This window comes from Galeopterus variegatus, unplaced genomic scaffold (genome assembly GCF_000696425.1).
Source record: "Galeopterus variegatus unplaced genomic scaffold, G_variegatus-3.0.2 Scaffold89, whole genome shotgun sequence".
In the NCBI taxonomy this organism is placed as follows: Eukaryota; Metazoa; Chordata; class Mammalia; order Dermoptera; family Cynocephalidae; genus Galeopterus; species Galeopterus variegatus.
Window position 1 is genome coordinate 895592 of NW_007726200.1, and position 11093 is coordinate 906684.

Sequence of the window (11093 nt, forward strand, 5' to 3'; positions counted from 1 at the left end):
CATTTAATGATAGCTAGGTACAATATTATTACACTTGTGAATTCTAACAAAATACAAGTTGTGCACCTCTAATCTGAAATGCGGAAATCCTCCAAAATTGAAACTTTTTGACCACTGACATGATGCTCAAAGGAAATTTTCATTGGAGCATTTCCACTTTGGATTTTTGGATTAGGGATACTCAACAGGTGTGTATTCTGCAAATATTCTGAAATCCAAAACACTTCTGGTCTTGAGCATTTCAGATAAGGGACACTCAACCTGCATTTCAGATAAGGGACACTTAATGCATAATACAGAAGTTCTACAAATGATAATGTGACATGCCAAAGAAAAATTAGTTTAATATATAGAAGGATACCTCGAGATGTTTATTTCTTTTTGCAATTTCACTTGGTGTCTTTCCATCTTTGGTTTGTAGCATTTTATTAGCTCCAAGTTCAAGCAACTTCAAAACTACATTTTTATGACCCTGACGTGCTGCCCATGTTAAAGCCTGTAAGTGGGTGAAAAAGAAGATTGTTTAATAAGGAGTGCATATGAGGCAGACAGAAAAAGTTTCAACAGTATTTATGGCACAATAAAAAAGAGAACATAACTAATTAATGAAATGATGTAATCTCTTAATTTCACAATATAATGTAAACATATTTCCGAAGCTGTAATTACAAAGCAGACTACACTGCTCTCTGATTTTATAAAACTAAACAATGTTTTACATGGTTAAGTGATGTTATGCAATAAAATGATTTATCTGCCAATCACTGAAGTGTCTTCTACAAGAAAGAATTCTTATGTGTATTCTAGAGTTAAAGGTTTGTTGTATGTTATAACTTCTTTTGTCAGAAGTGAGGACTAAGAAACAATCAGATAATTTGTTTTTTTCTATTTCAGCTGTTGCTTTTTTTTTCACCAAATAGTAATTATATCCCTGTCCGTCTGTAATTATTACTTCTTAAAACTCTTCTTATAGATTACTGATAGTAATAATAAGACTCAATGTATTAGAAATAAAAAAGAAACATTGTAAAAGTATTTCTCACAGTATAACCATTCTCATCCTGGGTATTAACTTCTGCTCCATGAGCAACAAGGAGAGCAATAACCTGAGGGTGACCATCTCGTGCTGCATACATGATGGGAGTCATAAGCCTCCTAAAAAGGAGGAAGAAAAGAAGAATTTGTGTTAATGCTGCCATTAATAACTACTCTATCTCATTAATGTAACCATACACAATACTGTCAGTACTGCTTTGAAAACAAAGAAAAATAAATGAAAACTTTTAATAAATCAGGCAATTTAAAAATCCAATCTCCAAACAAATAAGTAAATGTGAAGGTGACCATTTTAAAGTACTGAATGCTTACACAGCACCCTCTAGTGAAGAAACATATTTAAAAAAAATCACTAAACCACACTTTCTAATTCATCTAGAAAATCAGAGTACCCATACTATGCTTATGCTGGGAATATAGTGATGAGTGACACAAATACTAAATATGTACTACATTTTATTTAGGAGATCGCTGAAATAAAAATGAAATTGGAAAACTTTAATGTATTCTATTTATGATTTTACCTCAGTTTGAGATTGAAATAATTTTATCCTGACTTGGAGGCTTACTCTAATTAAGAGATCAGTCCAATAGCTTAACCTGCTGAATATTCTCTGAGAGTATTTTCTGGGAGAGTACAGTGGTTTCTCTCTAGTTTATCATTTTCCAAAACTAGAGATTCAATCCCTCTACTGGAAGTTAGTCAGCTTCTAGACCTATTCCAAAGGACATCAGTTTCTATCAGTTCTACCTGGGCTGAACTTAACATCATGGTCTATTTTAAAGATGATCTAAGATTCTAGACCCAATCTTCCTGAACTTTCCCCAATATCTGATTTATACACAGAGATCTTCAGAAAAGAACAACAAATCAAATCATTTCAGAATTCTATATTTTAATCGCACTAAAAATGTTTGTGTTGGTTATTCACACTATGTATAATCTTTCTCTATGAGGTTTGTTAGCATAAGGTATATCCTGAATCTGATCATTTCACACTAATGTCTTCATTAGCATAAAATGACTCATACATTTATCTGTTTCTCCTATTTCCTACTATATTACAATTTGAATGTTGTATTTGAAATTATACGCTAAGGTAGTTGTAAAACATTGCCTCTTCTACCTTGAATGTCTCCTACATAATGGCTTCATTAGATAGATGATCTTTACCCAGTGAAGACTGGATTTCCTGGATAACTTAAGCAAACATAAAAAAAAATAAGACAGAAAAAATATTTGAGTAAACCAACCATTCAAATTTTTCACTCTCAATCAGACCTCTTGATGTTTCTCCTCCACTCCACTTTCCTCCATAATAGTCCAAATCTGCTCCTCTTATTCTTCCCTATTTCATGAATCCACCATTTGTCACATTACTTAGTCAGGCCCAAGAGTAGGCATCATTTATGACTCTTCCTTATCACTTCAAGTCATTAGCAGGTCCTACTGGCTCTATTTTCATAATATATCCTGCATTTCTCATCACCTTATTAGCCACTGCAGTAGTCCAAGCCATCATCACTTTCTCTGACCTATATTATTGCAATAACCTCATAACTGATCTCCATGCTTCCACTCTTGGCCACTCACAGTGTGTTCTCTTTGAAAATGCCAGTTCCTCCCTTTTCAGGAACTGTGCAAGTGCTCTTCTCTCCACCTTTCCCCAGACCTTCATATTGCTCACTCCTTCATCTTGTTCAGATCCTTATCAAGAGAACATCAATAAAATTGACAAACTTCTAGCCAGACTGACCAGGATAAAAGCGAAGACACAAATTCCAGTATCAGGAACAAGAGAAACGGCATCAGTATAGATTCCCTAGATGTTAAAAGTGTAAGGAAATATTATAAACAAATTTGTGCCAAAAAATTAAACAATTTAGACAAAATAGACAAATTTCTCAAAAGACAAACTACCAAGGTTCACTCAAGAAGAATAATCTGAATAACCCTAGATTTATACAAAAAATTTAATTAGTAATTAAAAAACCTTCCCACAAAGAAAATAACAGGCCCAGAAAGCTTCACTGGTGAATCCTACCAAACGGTAAATGAAAAAACATAATACAATTCTACACAAACTCTTCCAGTAAATTGAAAAGGAGAGAATGCTTCTTAATTCATTCTATGAGGCAAAAATTACTCTAATACCAAAACCAGAGAGAGACATTACAAGGAAAGAAAACTACAGACCAATAATTTTCATTGAACAGACACACTTAAGTTCTGAACAAATTTTGGTAAACAGAATCCTAAACCAAATGAAAATGTTAATACATCATGACCAAGTGCAATTATCCTAGGAATGAAAGACTGGTTTGACTTTTCAAAAATCAATATAACACACCATACTAACAAACTAAAAAAGTGCAATAAAACAAGGAAAAAGAAAAAGGTAGGCATTCAGATTAAAAAAGCAAAACTGTCTATTCACACACAGCATGATCTTTCTATGTAGAAAACTTGATGGAATCTGCACAAAAGTACTAGAACTAATAAATGAATTTGCAAGGTTACAGCATACAACAGCAAACCAATTGTGTTTCTGTATACTGGCAATGAACAACATGAAATTGAAATTAATGAAACATACCATTTATAATAGTGAAAACATGAAAACAGGGAAATCTATTCTTGTTTATTAGAAATGTACCCAATATCTGCATATACACACAACCACACACACACAGTGATATATCTGTATATATTGTCTCATTAATAATTTGGATCCAGAAGTCTCTAGTTTACCCACAAGTCTTCAGATCTTCATTAGAAGAAGAAATATAGTATAGTGGTTACAAGTACAGGTGCTGGACTCAAAACGTCTGATTTCAAATTTTAGCTCTATTACTAGTTGTGACCTTGAGCAAATTACTGTCCATACCTCACTTTATCCATCCATAAACTTGGGATAATAATACTACATAATTCAAAAAGTTATTAATTAATGTAATACATGTGAAGTGCCTCACACATAAGTGTTATCATTCAATCATTCAAAGAACACTTATTGAGCATTTACATGTGTCACATACTAGTCTGTGTGTCAGAGGCGCAGCAATATAAAAACCGAGTCACTGCCAACATGAAACCAACATTCATGTAAGCTGTCATTACTGCTGCTGTTGGCTAAAGATGGCTAAACATGAAGATGTTTTACACAAACTAGAAGTTTTATGAGTTCTGTTATAACACTAGTATATATCAACAGTTTACAAAGATTTGACAAGTTAGAAGACTACCAAAATCCTGTGTTTTCATGTCATAAAATATTTTCAGCTTTAAATATTTTTCTGATTTTTCCTTAATGTTGGCATAATCTCTCCTTTCATTTATGTATTGTTAAGAACTCAGAATAACATACATTTTCCATCCTGAGTAGAACAGAGTGATCTAAACAAACTTACCAAAACTCAGCAAGTCTTTCCTATATAGTTATATATTTATTTAGTTCTTGATTACTTTGTCCTCTACCCAGAATAACAGGTGTTTGTTTTATAACTAAGTAAAAACTGTTAGAGTACCTTTTCAATTTACTAATTATATTATTCAATGCACCTATATCCTTACTCATTTAACATATATTAGACCTACCTAATAAAGAGATATGTGTTGAAATTTCCTGCTATAATTGTATTTTCACCAATTACTCTTCGAATTTTAATAGTTTTTAATTAATGATTTAGCGGCCATGTAGTCTACTGTATGCAGATTTATGCTTGTTATATTTTGGTTTATTTTGCCTTGTATCATAGCACAAAATTCTCCTTTATTCTGTTGACTGCATTTAATATTAATGATCTCTGATATTAATATTGACAATCCTTTCTTTTGGTTTATATTTACCTTTAAAGGGTCTTTCACAGTTTTTCTTCAACTGTTCTTGTGAATAAGATTTAGTTTTACTTTTTGTTTTTTTAAGCCAGTATCTCAGTTTCTGTTAGTTGATAAATTCAGTCCACTCACATTTAGTGTAATGACTAGAATACTTGACAGTATTTCTTTTTTTCTGTTTCTGCTGGTTTGTTACTCATTGCATTTTCCCCTTTAAAATCTGATGACTCTACTTTTCCTTTTTTTAAAAAAGAATTCCATTAAGCATTATTATCTTTCTCTGTTCTTAGTAAAACAGATATCTCTATTATATGTAAGCAAGATAAAATCTACTTTTCCACAAACTTTTTGAAGTTCCCTCGTATTTCTCTTAATGAGATTGTGGTTTCCTCCACTACCATGCTCTACTTCTCCGCTACTTCTCCACTAATAGAATAAGGTCTTTAGCATACTCTTATTTTACTCTCTCCTTTAGATGCCCCCACAACTCTCTGCAAACCATAGCTCTTGGGTTTTGTTGTCATAGTTTAGTACTATCAGAATTTTACCTACAGTTTGTCTTATCTGTTTCCAGAATCCTTATTTAGCACTTGTATTTCACATTCCTAGACAGTCTAATATTATCCATTAAAACACATATGTATCAAGGCTCGTCACTCTTCACTGCTTCCTCTTCTTTCCATCTTCCCTCTTCATGAGGTCTCCATTTTGGTTTATTTTTTGTTTGGTTAGAGTCTTTTCTCAAGTATTTTCCTCAAATGAAGTACTTGGGTAATGTACTTTGAGTCCTTTCATATCGTTGAACATCTTTCACCCTCCCAGGCAAATGACAGCTTGGCTAAGAATAACATTTTTAGGTTGGAGACCTCTGTCTCAGTCTATAATATAATTTCACTCTTTTCTAGTTTTAGTTATTGCAGATGAAAAGTCTGATGCTACTCTGGTCTTTTATTGTAATTGACTAATAGTAACTATATATTTATGGTGTACAATGTGATGTTTTCATACATGTTTACACTGTAGAATGATTAAATCAAGCTAATTAAAACCATCGCCTCACATACTTACCATTTTTGGGGGGTGAAAATATTTTAAATTTACTTTTTATCAGCTTTGAAATAGTGCATTATTATTTATTTTAGTTGCCATTCTGTGTGATAGATCACTAAAGCTTATTTCTCATAAATGAAATTTTGTACCTTTTTTTTTTGTGTGTGTGTCTTTTTCCGTGTCCGGCAACGGATCGCAACCCTCAGTGTCGCCCCCGTACCGGACCGGGGACCGGCAATGGGATTGCAACCCTCGGTGTTGCTCCCGTGCCTCACTCAGCCAGTGAGCGGGAACCGGTCTGTATGTGGGATCCGAACCCTCGGGCGGGAGCGCCGCCGCGCTTCCCAAGCGGCGCACTTATCCAGTGCGCCACCAGGCCGGCCCCTGAAATGTTGTACACTTTGATCAACATTTCCCCTTGCCCCATCCACCCTCTTCCCTCATACTCTGATCCTTTTATTTTCCTTTGTTAAAAACTTAATTCTGCCTGGGAGTTTACATAAATTTCTTCTTTCTCCTTTAGAGTTCACACAGTTTAACAAAATATATGCATAGGTATGTGTCTTTTTTTCTCACCAGTCCAAACTAGAAATCAGGAACTATTTCAACACACAGTCTTTTTCAGAAATACTCTTCATAGTGTTGTGAAAAACTCTTCATAGATTTTTTTTAATTCAGGAACTATTTTTCCCCCTAGAACATGTTTATTATTACCAGTTTTCCATATGTTCCTTCCATATGTTCCAATTTTTCAAAATTTGTGAATTTTGAATTCAAATATGTTTTTTTTTTTTTAAAGTTCCAAGATATCTTCTACATGCTGCATTTACATCACCTTATGTACTCTTAATTTTCAATTCAGGTTTTCACCTCTTTCAGCAACTTTACTGTATTAAGCAAACTTTTTTTTTTTTTTTCTCCTTTTTGTCTTTTTTCGTGACCGGCAACGGATCGCAACCCTCAGTGTCGCGCCCGTACCGGACCGGGACCAGCAACGGGATCGCAACCCTCGGTGTTGCTCCCGCCCCTCGCTCAGCCAGTGAGCGGCCGGTCTGTATGTGGGATCCGAACCCTCGGCGGGAGCGCCACCGCGCTTCCCAAGCAGTGCACTATAGCAGTGCGCCACCGGGCCGGCCCTTTAAGCAAACGTTTTAATTGCCAATTCTGTCTCTACTCTTTTGCTTAAGGGCCCAGGTCTAATTGGTGAAATATTCTTATTAGTAGAAACCCTTACAGACTTTGAAAGTCAATGTACTTTCTTGTGCAGTGGTCTATAGTTTAAGGGCAGGCTATTGGCTCCCGCCAGAAGTACCTAAAGAATTTTCTCTGCTTTCCTATCTCCAAGTCTTTAGGAATCTGGAGACCTAAGACACTCATGCAGGTTCAGCTTCTCCCAGGTCTACAGATCTCCTAATGTCAAGCTTTTATGGGACCAGCTGCTCTCCATCTGGGCTCAACCATGAGCTCTCCAAATGACTTCCGTCACCTGGGGAAAGGAGTTTGTCCATTTTGCAGGGATGAAAACAACTCCCTGAGACCTCATCAGCACTCAGTTGCCTTAAGTTCAACTTGAGACTCAGGCAAGGCAAGTAAGTAGCTTAGAGTTGAAAACAAAGAGTAAGAGAATCACATTTCTGTGGACAGGTTCCCAGATCTCCTGGTGGGAAATCAAAGGCCTCTACCAATCCAACATACATACATCTACATTTCCATCTACATCCACATTTTCATTTGTGTGGTCTTATATTTTTTAATATTTACATATTTGAGCAAAAATAAATAAATAAATAAATATTTTGAGCCATAGGAAGTTATGTGGGTGTGAGTTTAGAATACAGCATTTTTTTTCCCTTCAATTAGCTACCCAGATCCCAAGCATCAAAACGATGATATATTTTCTTCCTGCTAATTTGAAATGCCACATTAATCATATATGATAACTTCATATATTCTTGGATTTTGTCCTAAATTTTCTTTTCTGTATTACTTCTAGGGGTCAGTAATAAACAGCCTTACACTAATACTACACTGTTATTAATTACTGTGATATATTTTAAATATAAGGTTAATTCTATATTATTCCTTAACAATACATATTGATTTTTTAAAATTACTTAATTCATACATATGTACATTTTCCTTAGAACACTACAGAGAGCTAAATGTTCCATAATCCTGGTCCCTTCCTTACCTTACCAGAGGTAATCACTAACAGTTGGGAATCTTTCCAGATCTTAGTGAACAACAACAACAAAAACAAATTTCACATACATAAACATATATACACAACAAAAAATATGGCATTCAAAAATATAAATGATATAGTTTATTCAATGTTTTGATTTGTCAATAAACGAACTTAAGCTCTTATGTTCCCTCTGAGAAAATTACCTCTGCGCTTTGTCTAAATCACACAAGTTTTGATATTAAGAATTTAATTGTGGTTCAGTTCTAAGTTGTTTTTTTTTTTTGTCTTTTTTGAGACCAGCCGAACCGCGCTCAGCCAGTGAGCACTGTGAGCACACCGGTCATCCCTATATAGGATCCAAACCCGCAGCAGGAGCACTGCTGTGCTCCCAGTGCCACACTCTCCCGAGTGCGCCACGGGCTCGGCCCTCAGTTCTAAGTTTTACCAGTTCTATTTTAATTTCTTCTTTAATCCAGAAATTATGATGTGTAAGTCTTAACACCCAAATTCATGCATTAGGGAGGCTTCTGGTTGTTGAATTCTTAATTTTTTACATTGTGGTCAGGGAAGTGTTCTTATGAGATATCACTTTTTAAAAAGGAATTTGTTCAAGCTTCTTTTGTGGTCTACGACATGACCATATTTTGAAAACCATCCAGTGTATCTGAAAAGAATCCATGCATGTAAATTATGTTAAGGTCAGAATTCTAGATAAGTTTCAATTAGATATACTTGTTAAGTGTGTTACTTGAAAATTCTATATCTTTACAGCTGTCTAATCTGTTTTTCTAAAGAGACTTTTATTCAAGTCTTTGAATATGATTGTGACTTTCCATTACTTTTTTAAGTTCTACTACTTTTTGTTTTACATATTTTTAAACCATTTTGTTAAATTGTTGCTTCTATCAATATCACTTCCTCTTTGTTCCCTTAAATAATTTTTGCCTTGAATTTCACCTACTACCCCCAGAAGTTTTGTTGTCTTGGTATCTACCAGGTATAAATCCTTGCTAAATGAACAACACGTTTTTTTCTCATTTTATTTTCAACCCTCATATATTGTTTTATCTTAGGTATGGTTTCACTGGATTTTGGTTTTAGCCAATACAAGAGTTACTATATTTTAATGAGTGAGCTTTATCAATTATATTACTCTTCCTTTTTATTATTATGTCTAGACTTATTTCTGGCATTACATTTTTGTGCTTTCTATTTACCATGCTTCCATGGTAAATACATGCTCCTATATCTCCCTTTCAGCCTTGTTGGATCAATCAACCTCTATTTGTTCTATTCCTACCCCCTTGATCTGAAAGCTTTTAACTTCCTTATTTTATTTTAGCTTACCCTATTATTTATAAAGACTAAAGTTAATCCGTAACTATAGTCTCATCTGAAGAGTTTACTTTTATTTTGCTTCATTCTCTCCTCACCCACCCAAACTCCAAGCTTATTAGCATGGAAATTTAGCATCAACTTATCATAAATACTCTCTCTCTTTTTTGGGCAAAAGTTATTTAGATGGGCCGGCCCGTGGCTCACTCGGTAGAGTGCGGTGCTGGTAACACCAAGGCCGCGGGTTCGGATCCTATATAGGGATGGCCGATTTGCTCACTAGCTGAGCGTGGTGCTGACAACACCAAGCCAAGGGTTGAGATCCCCTTACCGGTCATCTTTTTAAAAAAAAAAAAAAAAAGTTATTTAGATTTACCAATATGTTTACTAATTTCTTTGTTTAACATTGCTTCTTGCATCCCATTACTTCTTATGAATTCATTTTTCTTCTCGCCAGCAAACTTTTCAGACATTATTTTTACGAGTCAGGAAAACAGTAGTTATTGACAGGGAACACTTTTCTATGAAACATGAGGGTCTTCAAAAAATTCATGGAAAGATCTGAATTATCTTTTAATTCTATTTTTCCATGAACTTTTTGAAGTACCTGTGTTATATAAGGGCTTCTTAGGTTAGCAATATGATGAAAGGAACTACTAGCATTTAATGGGTCAGGACCAGGGATACAGGGATGTATCCTGCAATACTTGGGACAATCTCACTCAAATGTCAGTACTGCCCCGGCAGAAGATGATTAATGTTGTTTCCATATATCAAGGTACTACAAAAAGGTCATGGAAAGACTTGTATTACCTTTTAATTCTATTTTTCCACAAACTTTTTCAAGTATCTTTGTACATGAAAATGTCTTTATTTTGCCCTCACTCTTATATGACAGAATAGCTAAAAACAGAAATAGAGTTCAAAGTTTATTTCTCAATTTGTCTTCTTCCATATTTAGTTGTTAATATTGCCAAGTATGTCAGATGGTCACTTGTTGACAGGAATTGTCTTGTTAGGTAAATAGTCTCTTCTGTAGGTAACTTTTAGAATTTTCGCCTTTATTCCTCATATTCTGAAGTTCATTATGATGTGCCTATATATTTTAATTTTTTATTAAAAATGTATATTTTTATCTATTCATTTGTGTAGAATCTTGCTATGTATTCAGTGGATCTTTCAATCCTAAGGAATGGTGTCTTCAGTTTGGGAACATTCTTCACATTATTGCATCGAATATAGTCTACCTTTCATTTTCTCCTTCTGGAATTCATATTAAACAGATGTTAGAACTTCTAGCAAGGTTCTCTATGTCTCTTACCTTCTCCTTCATACATTCCATTTCTGCAACTTTTTGTGTTGTATTCTAGGAGACTTCCTAAATCTATCTTCCAGTCCACTAATCAGTTCTTCAGCTCAGTGCTATCTGCTATTATGCACATACACTTTAATATTTAACAATAGTTTTTCATAATCCACTGTACTTGTTTTGTAATTCCTGTTCTTTATTTTTTGAATTGAAACATAACTGATTATACATACTTATGGGGTACAGAGTTGACTAGCAGTATTTGTGTACAGTATGTGATGATCAAATCAATATTATTAGCATGTTCATCATTACAA

At 34.4% G+C, this 11093-nt stretch overlaps 1 protein-coding gene across 1 annotated transcript in view; it reads right to left on the reverse strand.

Annotated features, from left to right (window-relative positions):
- ASZ1 (ankyrin repeat, SAM and basic leucine zipper domain containing 1) overlaps positions 1–11093 on the reverse strand; it is a 57292-nt gene that overhangs the window by 16279 nt on the left and 29920 nt on the right. Inside the window, exons 6-7 of the mRNA XM_008581068.1 lie at positions 1044–1155; positions 362–496 (exon numbers count right to left, since the gene is read on the reverse strand). Coding sequence (XP_008579290.1) covers positions 362–496; positions 1044–1155 — 247 coding nt within the window. The remainder of the gene's footprint in view (positions 1–361; positions 497–1043; positions 1156–11093) is intronic.